The sequence below is a fragment of the Magnolia sinica genome, chromosome 5 (genome assembly GCF_029962835.1).
Source record: "Magnolia sinica isolate HGM2019 chromosome 5, MsV1, whole genome shotgun sequence".
Lineage (NCBI taxonomy): Eukaryota > Viridiplantae > Streptophyta > Magnoliopsida > Magnoliales > Magnoliaceae > Magnolia > Magnolia sinica.
The window spans coordinates 83431574-83452321 of NC_080577.1; the positions used below are offsets into that span (position 1 = coordinate 83431574).

Consider the following 20748-nt stretch of genomic DNA (forward strand, 5'->3'; position numbering starts at 1 on the left):
CACACCTCACAATATCCGGACAGACCCCCAAATATCACTTCATGCTAAGAGTCCACCAATGGCTCCCATTTAATAGAAAATATCACTTCATGGCTTGTCCCACCAGATGTACAGTACCTATCACCAAAGGTTGGACCTATGACTGGTAGAATGAGGGTGGTCCATAATTTGTGGTTCTCACTCATGGGTCACTTAGCCAATCCCCAACCATAAAATGCAGATAAATCCCATCAGACCCTGTACACTGCCATTTAAAGTTGAGGTCATCTCATTCCAATTAGGGGAGGCAATAGTCTGGGCTACAGCCCATCCGGGCTTGCCGATGGCCTGCCCCTGGCCCTACCCTATACTGCCAGCCCTGTTAGGAAAAGTGTTTAAGTGATCAGGGGTTTGAAATAACTCCAATTTAAGAATTTTCTTTTGAGAGATTCTCCATCCACACTAAATCCGACGCTTAGGTTTGGATGGTGAAACGTGATCCTAGCCCATTGCCACCCTAATTTTAGTGAACAGTAATTATGTATTAGAAATTTTGGCAAGGATCGAAAATATTCTTGCCATATTTTATGTAAATTATGATTTCTACTACATAATTACTGTTAAACAAAATGAGATGAAATCATTTTTTAAGTGGCAACCAAACAGGGCCTTGGATTCACATGGGTCTTGGGAAGCCTGGTTTTCTCATCTTCCCCTTCCACTGTTTTTTTCAGGTAGCATGCATGTGAACAATAAGGTTTCAGACGAAAGATTTTGCTGTATTCAGTACCTATTCCTATTACCTGAAAATAAGAATAATAAGAGAAGAACAAACGATATTCTCCCCTTATTGAGACCTTGGATTCTCCAAATCCCTATCAATCAAGTGATGGCTGAAAATCAAGGAGGATACAAAGAATAGAAAAGAAAAGGAAAACAAAAAAAAAGAAAAAGAAAAAAAGAAGCGAACTTACATCTATGATACAAATAGCAGAGCGGCAAAGGGATCAAAGGCATACTGTTATAAAATGGCGCTCAATACCCATATATGCAAGAGAAGCAAGTAGCCTATGAGGCCTATCCTCGCTCCAGGGCGGCTCATCAAAATGCGACCTCCAGACACCCTGTATATATGCATATATTAAATGAGAGAGAGAGAGAGAGAGAGAGAGAGAGAGCGCCGGGGGGGGGGGGATGAACTTAGTTAAAAAGTCTGGATTTGGTAAATTTTCTATAAGGGCATTTGGTTGCACCAAATTTCATGAAATATCATGAAACTTGCACCAAATTAGACTGAAATTTCATGGTATTTGGTGCCACCAAATACACCCTAAGTCAATTATTCACAATGTGGCCCCAAATAGCAACTAGTATATGGTGATGGTGATGAATTATTCACAATTCAGGAAAAATTTTGGGAAATGCTAGGGAAAAATGGATTTTTTTTTTTTTTTTTTTTGATAGAGACGATAATAGAATGCAGGACTGGGGCAACTAAAGATCTAAACCCACATGACTCTGTTTTAAAGTAAGAAAAAAAAATAACAACGATACAATTTATTTAAATTGTTTTCCATTTTCAATTGCTGAATAAGACTATTGAATTATTCTGGTAAATTCATTTTCGTTGGAAAATATGCTAAATAAATGTCCATGATTTTTCAAGATAAAACTGTTGTGGTTATTAATTCCAAAGCATATACCTTGAAGATTGGATAAGGGTGAGGTTTCCTAGGTGTATTTTTAATGATTTGTTCCATAAATTATTATTATTATTATTATTTTGAAGATTAAAATTTATTAAAGGGAGCCAGGGATAACCCACAAAACAAAAAAGAACGAAACAAAAACAGAACTGAAGAGAAGAAAAGAAAAAAGAAAAGGAAAATAGGGGGGAAAAAGAGGAAGGACTATACAACTTGAGACCACCAGCTGCAAGAGCAGCAACCAAAAAAGAAAGAAAGAAAGAAGGCTAGCACCATACAACTCAAAGACTCATGGCTGCAACAGCAGTTGCAGAAAGGGATGCCAGAAGCACCCCACGGAGAGCCAAGAAGAAAATGGAGAATTTTGAAAGGTCCAGATCAAGGAGATTGAGAACCGAAGCCCAGTCTTTGATATCTCGGAAGATTTAACCTTGAATTCTCAATTGTGAAGCAGAAAGACAAACACTAAAAGAAAATGAAATGTCGGAGGAGGAAACCTTTTTATGAGGAATAAAAAAAAGAAAGTCAATAGATTACCAAATTCCATCGATTTTGTCTGCAATCAACTTTCCTTGCTTTGGGATGAGACCGGAGGTATTGAGAGACTTGAATACATGGCCTGCAAGAATTAAGTTTAGAGTTGCATCCAAAGCTTCTGAATTAAAAGTGCTTTAAGAAATCAAAAGCTAGAAAAAAAAAAAGAAAAAGAAAAAAAAAAAGACCTTTATCTTCAGATTCATGGTGGTTGATTAGTCTATCGGTCTCCAAATCAATATTAAGAGCAAGGTGGTCGCTCGAACCCTTTCGCAGTGTTCTCACATGAGCAGCAATGGGTGCGGGAGGGATTGAGTTCTTTCCAAGTGGGCCCTGCATATTTCATAAGCAAGTGAGAGATTTATGCACTAATGCCTCATAAAACATGGAAAACATAATTTAAACGTGTCCAGATCCACGAGCTTTAATATAGTAGGATTCCACTATGTACCCTGTTTTCAATGAATTCAGTGTAACCAGAGCAAGGGCTGGCAAAACTTTAACTAGCAGGAAACATAAAGTCCAATCCGCAAGCTTTTAACTAACTGATAAGTGGAATATCAGGGATACATGTCAAAGAAACAAAAGACATGAGCAACTCATTTGACAACTACATTGAGAATTTAAACCACCCCAAATAGTCATAAAACAAGCATAGTTGTAACAAAACAAAGTCAAACAATTTGCAATAGCGACATGGTCTTGGAAACCCAGGAGTTAAACAGCATCAACATTGAGAGCTAATAGAGTTAACACTGCTGCGAGAAGTGTTGCCATTAGGTTGAACCATATCACACTGAATCTTTTTCTTTGCAGAAGAATATTTTATTAGTTTCCAATGTCTAGACCATTTCAGGTTGGAGATCTTGGTGTTGCGTGTGCCATGAAAAGCCAATTTGACTATCGATTGTTTTGTTGATCATAATTTGGTCATTAGTAACCTTCATTGAGGAAGAGAAAATGGTCACAAGTAACCCACTTTTCTATGTGTTTTGATATTAATTTTCTTAGAAACTTGGAAAAATGAATGGGGGACATGGATTCAGTCAGGTTGGGACCTAACGAGTTCAATCAGATCATGACCATGGGGCCCACTTTGATGTATGTGTTGTATATCCATGCCGTCCATCCGTTTTTCCAGCTCATTCGAGGACAGGAGCCCAAACTGAAGCAGAACCAAATCCCAGATGGGCCATACCACAGGAAAGAGTGGTGACTGACCATTAATAATAATAAAAAAAAACAAAAACTTCTTGTAGGGCACAAAAGTTTTATAGGGATTTTCTATGGAATCTCGCCTTGGGGAAAGAATAAAATAGGAATAACAGCCCAAATGGGTTACTGGAGAGTTGATGTTCCATTTCTTGAGTACCTGAAATAATCTATAACCACCCCAATGGGTTTAGGCAGCCCAGGATCAGATTGTGGTCATCTTATGTAATACGAAACAATTACGAGTTGGAATGAATTAATCTCCACCATTGGGCATCCAGCTGGAATTGCCCTTCACACATGGGAATACTAGTGTTCATTTTCTCGAGACCTAGTTCTAGGCTGAATTGAATATATATATATATATATATAAGAATCACATCAAGTCCCTTAACCATCATGCTTGGATTGGACAACTTGAAAATGCACCAGCTTGGACTTGTCCTTTGATATGAGATTGCAAAGAGGCTTCAGGGAAAGAGGCTCCAGGAATCTCAGTGCGAGGCTTTGATACACCTTTTGATGCAACATTAGTGACTGACACACAGATGTTATAGTTCATGTGTTAAGATTCAGTTGAGGCCTGATGTACTTCAAAAAGTAATCCTATTGTTGCTCGGGACTAAGATTAGTGACCAGATCTCATCTTTTAGATGCTCCATTATACACAAAAAAGCTAGTCAGTATCATTAAATGTTTTCCAAAGGTTTTATAATGAATTTTAACTGTTGGATCTTTTGTTTTCACCATAGATTTGTTTTTATCAAGCTTGATGGAAATCTGACAGTCCTATCTTTCGATGTCCATTCTAATGTGTTGCATTGGAGTTTTAGAGGACTGAATTGGATGCCACAGTAAAGTGGAAGGGCATAGATCTGTGTGTGGATTAAGCAGGATGACAAAATCCTGATGTTGTATAGCATACCAAAGTCCGTAGGGTGTGTCTGAGCACCATAACAATACTTTCACATGAACTCTAGAGCTCCCAAAAACATCCCCCCTCTTCCACCAAGAAGGGGGTGGCGGGTAAAAATCACATTTCAAAGATTGTTGAAAAGTGGGCAGCATACATGGACCGAGTTTGAGTCAGGGGATGGAGGGGCAAACGGTATCTGATCGAGGTGATTCCTAAGCCATTTGAAAAGGTATCAAAGTATTTTTCACCAAAAATTTATCTCGCCTCAATCTGACTTGTATTGAAGTAAACCCACCCCCATTACCAAAGATGCACACTGCTATCAGGTGGCCACAATTGAGGACGCCTCAGCCATATTGTGGGCCTCATTTGGTAGGCCAAATGGTGTCTAATCGGCCTGACTCTAAGCATGGAAGACAGAACTTCAAATTTCCTTTCCAACGAGTACAAGATAATCCAGATCCGACAATTAACAGGAAAGTTATGGCCATTCTCAGTAAATAGAGGCTGCTGGTTAAGTGGAGAGCATGACTTGGACCAATTGCATGGTGCCACATGGCACCACTTCTTAGTGAATGGCAACTATCACCTAGCTGACATCCCATGCCTAAGTGGACCTATGGATGGGCGCCACACGACAAGCCCTCCTCTCCTCATTCTCTATAAACAGGAGAAAGATCCTCTCATTTTAAAGACCTCTCTCGTTCCAACCAAATTCATTCCCTCCGCTCTTCTCCTCCCTCTCTCGTTTTTCCTTCATTCTTCTCCTTTAATTTCCAGATCTGAGAATGATAGATCTAGAAGATTGGATCTGCGACAAGCAGGCTTTAGATCTGGAAATTCTGATCCAGATCTACAAGTTCTAATCCACATCTAACTGATGCACGCCCGGCTGATCTCCTCAACATCCAACTGCTCTGCTTTCTCTTGAACTGCTGCAAATCTCCATGTCCTAGTCAAGATTCTCATCAGCTCCTGCAGCAGATCAACAGACCCCACTGCAGATCAGCTGCTTCCTCTTCTTACGGACTGTGATCAGACACATACCATCCAGATCGCCTAAGAGCTGTTCACAATTGATCAGTAAGCAAAGCCATCCATCAGGTGGGCCGTATTGAGGTCCATAACCTGGTTTATAGCAGTATCCAGCATGCGGCATCTTCCATAGCTGCTGTTCTCTGCTTGCTTCCACCGATCAGCCCTGAAAGATGTCCACCTCCACTCATCATCTCAGTTTCCACACTTTCATGGCAGATTACAGCAATCTCTTGACTGCTGATGGTGAAACTGGGTGGAGCGTTATCAATGCCCTAACCTCCACCGTTCACTATGCATGGAACCTGGCATCTATCTGTACAATGGATCTGAGATTTCAATAGCTGAGTGTATTGCATGAGGTAATTATCCCTTTCTACATAGCAATTGCTGTCTCTTTACATAGCATAGCTGTTTCAAGATTGAGGCACGTGCACAGTCCAACTAGGTCCGTATTCACCATTCCATGTTCAGAACCGTTCATCCGACTGTATCATCAGATGGGCAATTTTCTGTATTCCAATGCCATCATCCATCCAGCAGGCTATATATATATATATATATATATATATATATATATATAGAGAGAGAGAGAGAGAGAGAGAGAGAGAGAGAGAGAGAGAGAGAGAGAGCAATTCTCTCCTGAGAACCCGTTCCCATGGGAACTTTGTGAGAACATTTGACACGTGGTGTGGGCACAGTATTTGGACGATTCACTAGATAAATCAAGTCATGAAACCCCCAAGGCTAACTTTTTGGGCTTATCCAAAAATCTGATAGGCCATAGCAAAGTGAGAGGCAAATCAAGGGCCTAGGGGTTTCTCCTTTGCTATGGTCCACCAGATTTTTGGATCAGGCCAAAAAATTGTACACGAGTCAAGTCGAGTCGAGCTTGGCATAGCTCGGCTCAGCTCGGCCACTAGCTGACCCCAGCCTGAACTCGGCTTGGCTCGGTCCTCGAGCCTGACTGGCCACCTCAGCTTGGTTCGGTCAGCAGCTCAGGCCAATTCGAACGGAGTTTGAGCCAAGATTGAGCCGAGTTCGCTTGTGCAACATTTTCACAAACATATGGACTGCACCTTCAAATTCTCACCGTATGTAAAATAGTAGCAGCGGTTTTACAGGTATTTCATCAAATACCTTGTAGGCAACATCAAAATCAAGAAAAAAAGGTATTTGTTTCATATACATACCTTCATTACCACTAGCCGACACTTCGTGGAGTCATTTCATCAAACACTTGGTGAGCAACATCAATATCAAAGTAACCGAGTCACCGAACTGGTTCGATCCGAGTCGAGTTGAGCTCGGGCAAGCTCGAACTTGGTTTGAAATTTTTTCGAGCTCAAAAAATCAGCTCGACTCGGCTCGAACTTAGTTTTGAACTGAGTCGAATTGAGCTTTTTCGAGTCGAGTCAAGTCAAGCGAGCTAACCGAGCTAACTCGATTCATGTACAGCCCTACCTGGGGGTTTCATATATATATATATATATATATATATATATATATATATATATATGGGCCATGGACCTAAAAATCAGGCCAATCCATGACTAAGGTGGGCCGCATTACAGGCAACAGTTGAGAGTGTATACCCACCTATTGAAACCTTCATGATCATTTATAGGGCCCACTGAGATGTGGTTCACACATCCAGCCCATCTATTGTGTCCCACTTGGATAAGGGGCCACACCAAGTTTCAGCCATATCCAAAACTCAGGTGGGCCCCACCAAGTGATTTTAAATGTTTTAGGTATGATTTGACACAATTTCAGAAGGTATGTCCCACTTGAGCTCCTGATACGGCTGATTTTTGGTATATCCCATGACCTAGAGGGGACGCACCAAATGCACGGTGTGGATATCAGATAGACATCACGGTGGGGCCATGATTCTTCCGAATATATGTCATTTATATTGCGGATAAAGAATCTATCAATCATCTCTTCATTCATTGCTCGCTTGCTAGGAGGGTATGGAATTCTATTCTCAGTTCTTTTGGTTTTTCTTGGGTTGTGCCAAATTCTGTTCGGGACATTCTTGTTTGGCATGGCGCTCATCTCGAGAGGAAAAATCAAATCATTTGATGGTTGGTTTTGTTGGCTGCTTTTTGGGCCATGTGGGGGGAAGAAATTGTAGGTTCTTCTGTGATGAAATTACTAGGGAAGGTACTGCAGGGGCATTTTCACATCGGGCTCGAGTGTGGTCGCCTATGGAATGCAGGGACACGCTCGGGGTGGGTGACCGATGTGATTTGGGGCTCACGAGGGAGGTCTCATGTTCGAGACTCCTTACTGGGGGTGATTAATGCGCATTTCACATCGGGCTCGAGGGGGGTAGCCTGTGGGATGCGGGGACACACTGGGTAGGCGGCCCATGTGATTTAGGGCCCACGAAGGGGGTTCGGCCGATGTCCTAACCCATGAGATGTGGGGCCTGGGCTATGAGATAAAGGGATTAATTCGCCATACTCTAACAGTTCGAGCTTTTAGATCAACTGTTTAATTGTCCTGCATCAGAAAGGAGGTCATATTCAGGGTTAAAAGTCTTGTAGTCAAATGGGCTGCTTGTATAGATCTTCTACCAGACTTTAATTTCTCTTTTTTGCTAAGAATGTAATTTTGTGTTGTTTTGGCTCTTTTTCAATAAATTAATCAGTTAACCCTAAAAAAAATCATAATGAATATTGAAGACCTATTCATTTCTCATAGCGAGGCAAATACCTATTTTTCTCACTTCACATATCCTGCATTTTTTTTTTCTTTTTAATTCATTTGAGCAACAAATATAACATATGTGCCATTCAGAAAAGACTACCGTAATAAATGTTATAAAATGATCCTTTTACAAAGACAAATCACTCGCCTCCCCGCCATTACACATCCCATTCCAAAGCAAGGCACTTAACCTACACTAACACCCAATCGAGACTATGGCTAAAATTCCTAAAGCATCTTCCATTTCTCTCAGCCCAGATAGACCAAAGACCCGCCTCCCTGCCATTACACATCCCATTCCAAAGCAAGGCACTTAACCTACACTAACACCCAATCGAGACTATGGCCAACATTCCTAAAGCATCTTCCATTTCTCTCAGACCAGATAGACCAAAGACCCGCGATCAAGCATATAGCCGTCAGAAAGGAATCTTTCTCTTCCCCACCTCCACACCATGCCAAGCCAACAAAAAGCTTCCCATTGAATTCGGCATTACCCAAGACACCTCAAAATCCGAGAGAAACCTAGCCACAACTTGAAAATATAGGGGCGATGATGAAGGAAGAAATAATTGACCGATTCAAGATCATTGCCGCACATCAAACACACATTAGGAAGAATCTTTCTCGCATTCATTTCCGTTTATCTATCATTTCTTTCTTTCTTGTTTTATTTTCTTTTTCTTTTTCTTTTATCCGCTTCTTTTTTTCTGAATAGATGAATTTCTTTAAATCAAGATGATAAATACATAGAAGAGCCTTCCTAGGAAGAGGTGCCCAACAAACAGCTATGCATCTGGCAAGTAATCCGTAAACAACATGATTACATATAGTACATCCTCACTTTACTAAATTTGCATTCTACAATTTTATATACTCACTAACTTGTGCATAGTTTGTATACACTATTAGCAATTCAAGCAGGCGAAAAAAAAATTGGACATGGAAAAATGGATCCTGCTTTGTTTTACAAAGCCAAGAGTTTTATAATTAATTACAGATTATAAAATCTCAGAGGTTTTACTCAAAAAATTAAAAAAAAAAAACAACAAAAAAACAAAAACAAAAACAAAAACAAAAGAAAAGAAAAGAAAAGAAAAGGAGAAAAAGAACCTTAGAGGTTGGCTATAGTCAGTGAAGAGCAAACAAGTTTTAACCAAATAAAAAGGTGCCTGCAGATCAGTTTCATAAAACACACATGACACATGCCACAAGGCACAAGCACAATTGCACTTCCCAAGTACCTCACTTCAAGGGCATGTCTTAAGGTATATCACTTAAATGCCTTTAAAATAAAGCATCCCATGAAAAACTACACTTTTTCATTAAAATCCCAAGGCGCATAACAAATTAATGTGTCTTGAACTTCAGAGTTTTGTCAGTGAGCAAAGAATAATACCAGACCTACTATTAAACACAGGAAACTGGCAAAGGAAGTAAACTGAAAGAAAGTACAGTTATTACCACGTCTTCGATTTCAGATATCTCTGACCCTGTTGCTAATGAAGATGCCTCAAAGATGCTCCTTTCCTGGACAGTATCTGATGAAGCTGGCCTGTCATGAAGCGAATCTTCAAGCAATTTAACTCTAGCTGACAATGCATCCAGCGCAGTTTGCTTCTCATGCAATTTTGTGCCCAATTCCTGAGATTTTGACTTGGAATTTTCACATTCCAGGATTAAGGCTATAACCAGCTTTTCCAACACTGGTAAGAGTCCCTTCACACCAACAGATTTCGTATCTTCAACTGAATCATTTCCTCCCAACTTCTCAATAATTTTGTCCAGTCCCATTGTCAGCTCATCTAAGTCCCACCGTTTCCTTTCTAAATCCTGATTATTAATAATAAGAGTTTCAGCTTCCTTCCTCAGTTGTTCAATTTCACGAACTTGGGCTGCAAGAGTTGACTGCAGCTCCCCCTTGTCATGAGTCAGTGATTTCATCGTATGTTGCAACTCTGCATAACTATCAATAATGTAAAAGAGCTTATGTACAGGTCCTGCGAAATACCGGTCTGGGCTATCTGCTTCTGACTCTTCGGAAATGATTTCCATCTTATTTACTTTGTCAAAAAGGGTTTCCACTTGATCTGCTGACCACAAACCCTTTTCTGCAGCTGAAATGTCAATTAGGACAAAAAGGTTAATAAACGATACACTTAAGTGATGAGTTAATTGCATATAATCTAGAAGACAAGGACAAATGGCACGAATTACCTTCTTCTTTCTTGGCTAAAGAAGAGTGCAACGATGAGAGCTCTGATTCTTTTTCTCTCAACTTTTCCTCTTTGGCTTGACAATCCTCTACCTTAAGCTTCCACTCATTGCAATAGTTATTCAATGCCTCTAGATCACCATCCAACTTAGAAACTTTATTGAGGTTTAAATCCCTATCTTTTATGGCATTTTCGGCAGTTATCGTGGACTCTTTTAATTTATTTTGCAGATCCTCAACAGTTGTTAACCATATGCTCTTCGCATTCTCAAGCTGTTTGGATTGAGCCCGAACTCTTCCAAGAGCCAGCAACAAATCATCTGCTGCCTTAACACATTTACTGGCACCAAACCTATCACAATGCTCTTCCATTGCATCATTATCAGCCTCTCTTGATCTTGAGTACAAACTGTAATTCAAGCTTTCCGGATCCGGCATGGACTTTGGATCCAATGCATTGTTATTGACTTCATTATGCAGTTCTTGGGTTGCATCAACACATGCAGAAAGTAGGATACTTGTACTATTCTTCAGTGTAGATATTTGATTTTCTTGTGCCTGGTTGCAAGCTTCCAAGTCGTTCACGTTTAGCTTCAAGGACTCCATGAGCTCAAGCATATGGATGATATCATCCTTTGTTGTCTGTAACACTGGTAACAGATATGCAATTTGCTCATCCAATGAACTAGAGAACCCTTCAATTTTTTCACCAAGAAGTTTATATTGTGCATTGAACCCTTCTACAATCTTTGGCAAATAGGACGGGATGCTGTTGACAAGATCTGCTGTACTTGTCTCATTGTTAACGACTGTACCATTTTGATCTTCGAATTGTGGTAGTGGAAAGTACTTTGTTGCATGAGGATCTTTCTGGAAAATCAGAGAAATGAACCAAGGAGGTAAGTGCCTTCTATGAATCATTGGACAGGGTAATGTATATAGGATTAGCCATGAACTCAGGACTCACTAATGGTGAAAAAACAAGCAACAGAAGAAGGAAATATGTTTGTACTAAATGATAAGGAATGAAGGGCAAACCAATATTCAGGCCTACAATAAGCCAAAAAACAGAATATTCGAGTTTGGAAAGGCCATCTTAATACTTCTACAAGTAAGAAAATGTGCAGAAGCAGCAAACAAACCATGCTCTTTTTTAGCAATTTGGAAAGAAAGTTCAAATATGAAGTATACAGTTTCTTGCATTGAAGTATTGGGGAAAAAAAAAAACCTCAGCTTCAATGCTTGCTGGTCCGTGCTCCCACAGAACAGCAAGAAAGAGGATAAGTTTGATCACAGGCCATCACCATGCAATTTCAGTATCAAATTATGCATAAAAAAGCAACTCAGGCTTTAGAATTTCATATCTAGTTTATATGTGCATACATTTATAATAGTAATTTTAAGAAGTTTGGGAACAAACAAGGACCTAAACAGTCTCTAAAGAATGGTACCGAAAAGGGTTGCGCAATGGCAATGATGGGAACGTTATGCGTTATAGGGCCAAAATAGACATTACAGGCCTGTTATTGAATACCTATTCTAAAGCAATGTTTTAAATATCGATGACATCGGCCAATATATCCCACTATATATCTTGTATCCCACCTGTGTGATACGAAACGTATAGGTAGTGCCAATATATTCCACATGTTCAATCCAATGAGCATTTTCAATTTCCAATCCCCCCTTTTTTTGTTGAAATTATGTTAAGTCAATGTCAAATGGTTACAAATCCATTGGTTCTTCATGTTTTGCATGAAAAATCATGGAGTTGGAGCTTTGATTTCGTTATCCATTGGTTCTTCGTGTTCTCCATGTCATCATTTTTCGAAATTTTCCTTCTATCACCTGTAAATTGAGACTAATTTTGAAGAATTTGATGAAATGATCATCACATACACTCTAATTTTGAAATTTGAGTGTAGATGGTCCGATTTGGAGAAAATTGGGAAAAATTCAAAATTACCCCAATTTCTCCCAAATTGCTTACAATGTTGCAGTCTAAACATGAAATCAAGCATGTATAAGGGTTAATCTACTGATTTGTTAAGTCCTTGTCAATTTTTGAAAAATAAAAATTATTTTTTAATTACAAATTAATAAAAAAATATTAAAATTTTTTTTTTTCAAAATTTACCTTCGTGTAGTTGTCAATTGAGATTAATTTCAAAGTATTTAGGAGTGTTTAATGAGATCATCACATATGCTCTTAATGTTATGCATTCAATTTGAATATAGTTGCATTAGTTCAATCAGACAGCACATGGCTTAGGACCCTATATATAGGAAACCTATTATGTGCACTTCTTTTTTGAGATGTTATGATTTAAAAGTGTGTATTAAGGTCCTTTTTTTTTTTTTTTTTTTTTTTAGGAAACCTATTATGTGCACTTCTTTTTTAAAAAAAAAAAAAAAAAAAAAAAACAATCCTTGAAGTTTCATTAAAAAATTCAACCATTTTCCCAATGTTTCCCCATGTTTCTCAAAAAGTGTGATAAATTACCCGATACGAACGATATATCCCGTGCGATGACCGATACGTATATGTATCCTAAGGATGCGATACATAACACAATACAGATATTTCGAACACTGGTCTAAAGTAACTTTTTAGTGTTGAAGAATGATCTCCAGTATGAAACAAAGATATAAAAACCTTGGAAAAGTAAAAATAATGGTCCATTTCATCCTACCTACTGAAAACATGTGAGCATGGAACATAAAACGCCATGCCAACACTAATTATTAATACAACCAGGATATATGGAATTCATACCAATTTCTCAGAAAGCACAACTGGAGGACTGAACTAAGCTAAGCTTTCTCACTGCTGTGCACAATAATTCCAGAACTGTGAATAAATAATGGGTGGGAGACTAACTGTGGACAGAATCACATGTTTTGAACATCTACTGCATGCATGGGCATGCAGGGGTGTGTGGTCCAACTCATTGGCTAGAAGGCAGTTATTTCCCACACCAAATAGCTAGATTGACCTTCATGCAAGGGTGACGAAGCTTAACTAGTTAACTTTGATGAAAAAGTCCCACCTGATGCATAGGGATTTTTAAGTGCAATTGTCTCCATGATCTTATGTTCTCTTGGTCCTCATACCGAATGGATTCAACAAAGAAAGAGAAGTGGATACTTCTTGATGATGATGATGATGAATATGCACCAATTTGAAGCTCAAATTAATCTACAACTTTGCCACAAGGTTGAGAATATTACCACAACAAAGCAAGGGGTTGGTCAATACCAAACAGTCGTCTACAGTAGAACTGGTAGCCACACGCTCACAAATAGAAAGAAAGCCTCAAAACAGCTTTTATTCCCACAATAATTGGAATATATGCCGTACATGTGGCCTTCAGGCTTTATATAGCTCTATGCAATCTCTAGATTCTTCTAGAAAGAAGCTTCTAGATGTTTTTTTCTTACTTAATTCTCATTGGTCCTCAATACTTGTCTAACCTTTTTGTTTTTAGCTGATGATGACTAAATCTAATTATTGGTCTAAAAAAAAAAAAATCCTCGCTCCACTTTCTTTTAAAGAATGTATCCAAACAAGGAAGCTGAAAGAAACAATTCACTTGTAACTCTCTATATATCACTGTATGGTCCAATGTATAAAACCATCTGGGCTTTACCTTCTGTACAGTTGATCCATAGGCCATCAACAATCAAATTGTTAATATTCAAGGACATTGGGTCCCACATTCCAATTCGATTCCATGTAATTCAGGATCCATTACATTTGTGATCAAGTAGGGTGCTTAGTACTCCTTTGATACACACATGTGATAAGTGGACTGCATACATCAATAGCCTAGTTGTGAAGGCTACCCTAAGTCTCATTCATGTGGTCCTTCATTATGTGACCAATAAATAATAATAATCACATGAAATAATAAAGAGAGGGAATTATATAACAATATTCACTTTAAGAGCTTAACTATTACATGCATTGCATTAATTTCAGGATCAAATACTCCAAAACCAAAAGTGTGCATTTTTCATTACTGTAGGCCACTGACTCATGAGGAGACACCAGCAACTGCTGAAGCTCAATGCATTGGCATGTTGAAGCACCAGACATGTTTAACTTCATGCGTCTTTTAGTGGCTCAGCATGATTGTAAAACATTTCTCTGAATAGGAGCAGCTCAAACATGAGGCCACCAACAGAGAATAGAAAGAGAACAGAAAATGCAGTTGTCATATACCTAAAGGACACTGGTCCTCTCATGCAACAAGCAAAAGGTAGTACCTCTGTGCCTGGATGAAATTGTGGCCAAGATGAACCCTTTGTTGCGAACTGTTCTCGAATACTTTGGAGTAGAAGATTCATATTTCTCATGCCCTCGTATTTTCTTTTGAAGCTTTCATTCAATAAGGACAGCAAGCCTTTGTCTTTCATAAGAATTTGAAGATGATTAAGGTGGCAAACCAGCTCAGAAGACTGGTTTTCTATTCTTACATTACTTGCAGCCAACTCTTCCATACATGCAGCTAACTTTGCACTTAGTGCTGTTATCTCCTGTTTGCTTTTGGATTGTGCTTCCTCCTTTTCATCGGAAAGTACAGAAACTTTATTCTCTGCCTGCTCTAAGGCATCTTTCAGAGATTTTATAGTTGCACAAGCGTCTGCTAACTTGCTAGCTTGAGATTCAGCTTCCTGTTTTGCCTTCTCTAATTCTTGTTCGACAGAAACCTTTCCAACTTGTGCATCTTCCCTTGCATCACCAAGCATAGAAATATTCTTTTCTGACTCTGATAATGCAACTTCAAGAGACTTAATAGTTGCATAGGCATCAGCCAACTTGCTATACTGCATGCCAGCTTCTTCTTTTACTTTCTCTAATTCCTGTTCCACTGCCCTCTTGCCAACTTCTGTGTCTGTCCTTGCATCACCAAGTATAGAAATATTCTTTTCTGCCTCTGATAGTGCATCTTCTAGTGATTTAATCATTGCACGAGCATCAGCCAACTTCCTGGCCTGCAAACCAGCTTCTTCTTTTGCTTTCTCTAATTCTTTCTCTGCATGAGTTTTACCTACTTCTGCATCTTTCTTTTCATCACCGAGTATAGAAATATTGTTTTCTGCTTGTGACAGTGCATCTTCTAGTGATTTGATGGTTGCATAGGCATCTGCTAACTTACTAGCCTGCAGATCAGCTTCTTCTTTTGCTTTATCTAATTCTTTCTCCGCATGAGTCTTACCTACTTCTGCATCTTTCTTTTGATCACCAAGTACAGAAATAATATTCTCTGACTGTGACAGTCCGTCTTTTAGCAATTTGATGGTGGCACAGGCATCTGCTAGCTTACTAACTTGCAGATCAACCTCTTCTTTTGCTTTCACCAGCTCTTGATCTGTACGAGTCTTAGCAACTTGCGATTCACGGATGAACTCTGACAACCATTTCACTTTTTCTACAGGATCCTCAAAAACTATATTGGTTGGAAAAGAAGTGCGCTCTATAGAATGGACTAGTGTCTGTAACCTATTGTTGCTCTCTAGCAACAACTTTTCGATTTGATCCTTTTGTTCTTTCATAGTGATAGTATCGGACTCCAGCTTTGGGATGCACTCTAAATCACTAGATAATCTCTTAATCTGGTCTTTGAATTCATTGACAGCAGACTCTTGCTGCTGCAGCTCACATTTTAACTTCTCAATTTCTGTATTTTTTTCTTCCAGAGACAGTTTGAAGCCCTCTCGTTCTTGAACAAGCCCCTTGCCCTTCTTCACTGCCATAGAAAGTTTTTCCCTAATTAGAGAAGACTTTTCCTCAGCTCGCTCGAGATCCTTTTGCAGGGAATCTCTCTCAGTTTTCAAAGCTACAATTTCTTCTGACACTCTTCTTAACTCATTGGATAAACTTGCCATCTCTGATCTATCAAACATCTCTTCTTCTAACATCTTCTTGCATAGCATCAGTTCTTGATCTCTTACATATAATAAACTTTGTAGCCTTTGAAAATTTTCTTTCTCAACAAGAGCAGACTCAGAAGAGACGGCGATTATTTCTCTTATATTTCCAATGCATTTCTCTATAAGCGCGTCCGGATTAGATGAAGGCTCTTCAAACCCCTGATCATCCATTGCAGTTCCAGAAAATTCGAGTAACTTTGTCATCAGCCCATCCTTCTCAGATGAAACTAGAGATAACTTTTCAACAATTCCTTCATATTTGCACGTCAGATCTTCCAAACTTGCCCGGAGAGAATCTTTTTCCAGTTTTTCTTCCAAAAGGGATCCTGTGAAGTTGTCCATTTCCTTGCGTGCCTTGGACAATTCTGATTCATGTAATGCAACAGCTTCCAGGGTACTAGCAAGTTGATCTTTCAACTCGATTATATCATCTTTAGCCTGGGCAAATGATTTCCCAAGCCAGTTGATTTGGGATTCTAATTCGGCAGAGGAAACACTTTCTGGTAGATCAATTGAAGATAAGGCATCCTTGACCTTGCGGCTCTCCAGGAAAATGCCCTCCAAAATACTTTTTTGATTAACCAGCCATCTGACTTTATCTATGATCAGCAAGGACTGAATTTCTTCAGGTGAATTGGTCTGAAACATGAGTTCTTCTAACTCCTGAAGAACCATGTTCCTTTCTAGGAGAGATTCCTGGAGAGAATTGACCAAACTTTGGCTTTTGATCATCTCCTCAGTATTGACTTCTGCAGCCTCTAGGGCACTAGATTTCTGGTGTAGCTCAAGCAAACATTTCTCAAGCTCACTGTTCTTCTCATTTAGTGACTGCCTCAATGAGTCTCGCTGCTGTACCAATGCTTTACCTTTTGTTACTGCCATGCTAAGCTTTTCTTTGGCAGATGCCAACTTACTCTCTGTCTGCTCAAGTTCCGTCTTGGTTTTCTTCGCATCAGCGTTCACTTCATCAAGCCTCTCTTTGGCCTTGTCTATTTCTTCAAGCAATTTCTGATTGTCTTCTTCAAGCCTCTTTAGCTTCTCAAGATGATCCAACTCCTTCCTCTTTTGTTCAAGTAACTCTTCACGGGCTACATCAAAAACAGATCCAAATTCCTTCTCTTGTGGCACTGTAAAGTCAGAACTGACCTCAGCCAGACACTGCCCAAGGTGATTGATTTCAGAGAGGAATTGTGTATAGTTTTCAATCAGAATTTTGGTGCTCTTCTCAACAAGAGAGATTCTCTCAGTAACCGAATCATGTGACACATCATCTTGTGGAACTACTGATCCAAGGGAAGCCAACAATCTGTCTGTAAAATCCTCAAGATGCATGCAAGTACCAGCAGACTCTTTCAAAGACTCATCCCACATATTGTGAAGGGAATCCATATAAGAAAGAACAACATCGCAAGATACTGAAAGCTCCATTACCTTCGCATTAAGCTCTTCAATCTCTTGATCTTTTGTAAAAAGAACAGCGTCAAGTTCTCTCATCATGCCTTCAGATTGTAATTTTTCATCTAAAGCACATTTCAGAAGTGATGTGAACTCCGAGCATTCACTGACCATCACATGTAATGGCATGTCAATGGCCACAGTCCTCACCTCACTGCTTTCCTTTTCTGCACGACGAAGACGATCAACAAGCCCATCATGGCTCTCACCTAGCAAAGAGTACTGATCAGACAGCACTTGAAGCTGGTGATGAAAATTACAAATTTCTCTTGCAAACATCTCTCTTTCTTCCTGCATTGGAAGCAACAATCAGTCCAACCAGGAAAAAAAGAAGCACAAAAAACTAAATCACCCATAAAATTTCAAAGACAGAATTGGATTTCAACCTTGTATTCGCTGCAATCACGGACCAAAAGTTCTTTCTCAGCAATGGCCTTGTCCAGCTGAGCATGCAACAGTGCCAGATCATCCATCTGATGGTGGGATTGATTCTCTCCACTGACCATTTGAACATCAATTTCCTTCTCCGAATCATCCTGGGTGGTTTCCACCATAGCCTTGAATTCCCCAACATCGGAACCCCTCCCATCGACTGCAGTCATGTGGTCTGGCGCATCAACAAACATTTCATCTTTGCTGGCATCTTCATACACATTTTCATCATGTGAATGGTCTTGCATGGACTTATTGACATTTACCAAAATGCCATTTTCATGGATCGCCTAATCATTCACCAGGTTTAAAGTACTTAGTACAACATTAAGATCACAGCACCAAAAAGAAAATGGGCTAACCAAGAAAAGCTGCAAAGCAATAACATACATTGAAAGTTAAGTTTTCCCAGATTTTTACCTGATCAACTGAAGCTGGCATCTCAACTACAACAGGCTTTCCAATGTGGTTGTCCAAAATGACTTCTCCAGCTCCATCATCCACTTCACCCACGGCGACATTATAGACTTGGTGAGCCTCGATGGTCTCTGAGGACTCGGCATCAGCAAAGCTGTTAGTTTCTTCCTCAGCAGGTAAAGGTTCACCATTCGACAGACTTACCAAATCGCCATTCCCAATAACACCCACTTCCTGACCCATAGCATCCGATCTTTCCACGTAAACACCAACCTCTTCCTCACTCCTCGAAAGCCCTAGATCCGGAGAAACTGCCAATTCCTTCCCACCAGATTCTCCACTTCCATTCACATCAACACCATCAGATGCGTAATTCGCCGACATGATTGGGTTCCGCTATCATAAACAGAAGATCCAAGTCAGATTCAAATAAGAAACCCTAGAATCAATCAGACCTCATACTCCTTCGGAAAATGAAGGTCCAAGATGTCTTCAATCAATGAACCGCATTTGGAATCATAGCGCTTGGATTTACAAGCGAAGGTAGAGGAATTCGTTTGAATTTCAGAAAGAATTCGTTTCTCGATGGAAAACGAAGCGAGAGAGAGAGAAAGGAACACTAGAAACGATCGTTGAAGGAAGAAACCCTAGAAAGTGAAATGAGGGGAGATCTGCAAGTTCGCAGGGATGTGATTGGGATTTCCCTTATTGTTTTTGGTGTTTGTGAGATTGGTTAGAGTTACATATGGAAGAAGACGACCGGCACGTAAGAAGAATGGTCTCTCTCGCTGCCGTGGTTCTTGCGAAGGGGCAGTTAAATGATACTCGGGCAGCGCACGACTGTTCATACTCAGGCACTCCGAATTGTACGCGTCACAAGCACTGAGCTTCGTCCGTCTAACTGTGAAACTTGCCGGATCATCTTAGGGCATGAACCCGAAATGAGTTAGATCTAAAGTTCAAGTGGACCACACCACAGATACAGTGGAGATAATGACACCCACCGTTGAAAATTCGCGGGTGCCACAAAATTTTTTAATCCAGCTGATATTTGTGTCTTCCCTTCATCCCGTGACGGTAAATAAACATCGTGGTGGGCCTAAGAAAGTTTCAACGGTTGACATCGGTAGGCATCATTATCCCACAGTTTCCTGTGGTGTGGTCCACTTGAGATTTGGATCTAACTCATTTTTGGGCTGATGTCCTTAAAGGATCCTGCCAATCAGATGAACGGTGGGGATAAAACACATGCATTTTGGTGGCCCCACAAAGGTCACCCTCTACGTAGCAGTCCCAAAATCAGATTGTTGGATAAGCTGACCTCATATTACTAGACACTTAATTTGTTGAAATAGGACCATTGCATATTTTTCATTTCAACCGTCCAATCAATGTCCAGCATTTATAATAATTATAATAATTTAATTCATGAGGCATCTAAACTGGAAAAGTAATTTCAACGGTTGGTAGTTGATAGTTGATACCGAGGCACTAATTGTCAAGTGGCATACAAATAACTCAGCTATAGCTTGCTGTAATCAAGAGTTCTAATCATAATAAAAATTAGTCTAATTTTATTAGTTAACTAATCACCTATTGATGTTTATGGATGGTTGAGATTAAAACTAGCCAACATTCAAGATTCCACAAACAATTATCTATAAATCAACGGATAAGATTGTTGGACCAATTTGATTGCGATTTGATACGGTGGGTACTACAACTTGGACTATTTATTTTGACTTAATATGCAATTTCCAAGTTCAGTGTATCAACTATCATACCCTGACAGAGTACCAAATAACTGTTCCACCTGAATGCTCGGATGGCTACAGCCTACGCTTTCGGTCCTAGAAAATCTTAATACGCCGGCATTAAGATGGTTGATACACATGCACTAGTAATTGCACACGTCCGATAACTGTGCAAGCTATAAACTCCCGGTCGACCCTAGGTGGATTACGAATTACACTGATTTGATTTCCGAACTCGCGAACTGGCGGACATTTAATGGATAGTCTTAAAAAGTACAAGTAGCCGAAAATCCTAAATCAACAAAAGGTTTCTGACTAATCAATGGTTATGATCTTGTGATCAATCTGAGTTTATTTCTGAAAGCCTATCTAAATTAGGCCCCACAATTTGGACTGGCTAATTTTGCTTTATTTATGCCACACGTACAGTTCCTGAGT

General features: G+C 39.6%; 1 protein-coding gene across 2 annotated transcripts; it reads right to left on the reverse strand.

The window, feature by feature from the left end:
• Nucleotides 1–737: 737 nt before the first annotated feature.
• LOC131246220 (trans-Golgi network-localized SYP41-interacting protein 1) lies at nucleotides 738–19356 on the reverse strand. 2 transcript variants are annotated; one of them, XM_058246127.1, is made up of 8 exons: nucleotides 18560–19356; nucleotides 18094–18429; nucleotides 14585–17998; nucleotides 10318–11185; nucleotides 9568–10217; nucleotides 2408–2552; nucleotides 2223–2304; nucleotides 738–1103 (listed from the first exon to the last, which is right to left on the reverse strand). In XM_058246127.1, exons 1-8 carry the CDS (start codon nucleotides 18938–18940, stop codon nucleotides 1001–1003), a joined length of 5979 nt encoding a protein of 1992 aa, XP_058102110.1. In that variant the 5' UTR covers nucleotides 18941–19356; the 3' UTR covers nucleotides 738–1000. The 2 variants fall into 2 exon arrangements, with proteins under 2 accessions (XP_058102110.1, XP_058102108.1); XM_058246125.1 differs by having other exon boundaries at nucleotides 9565–10217; nucleotides 18560–19355.
• Between the last annotated feature and the right edge of the window lie 1392 nt (nucleotides 19357–20748).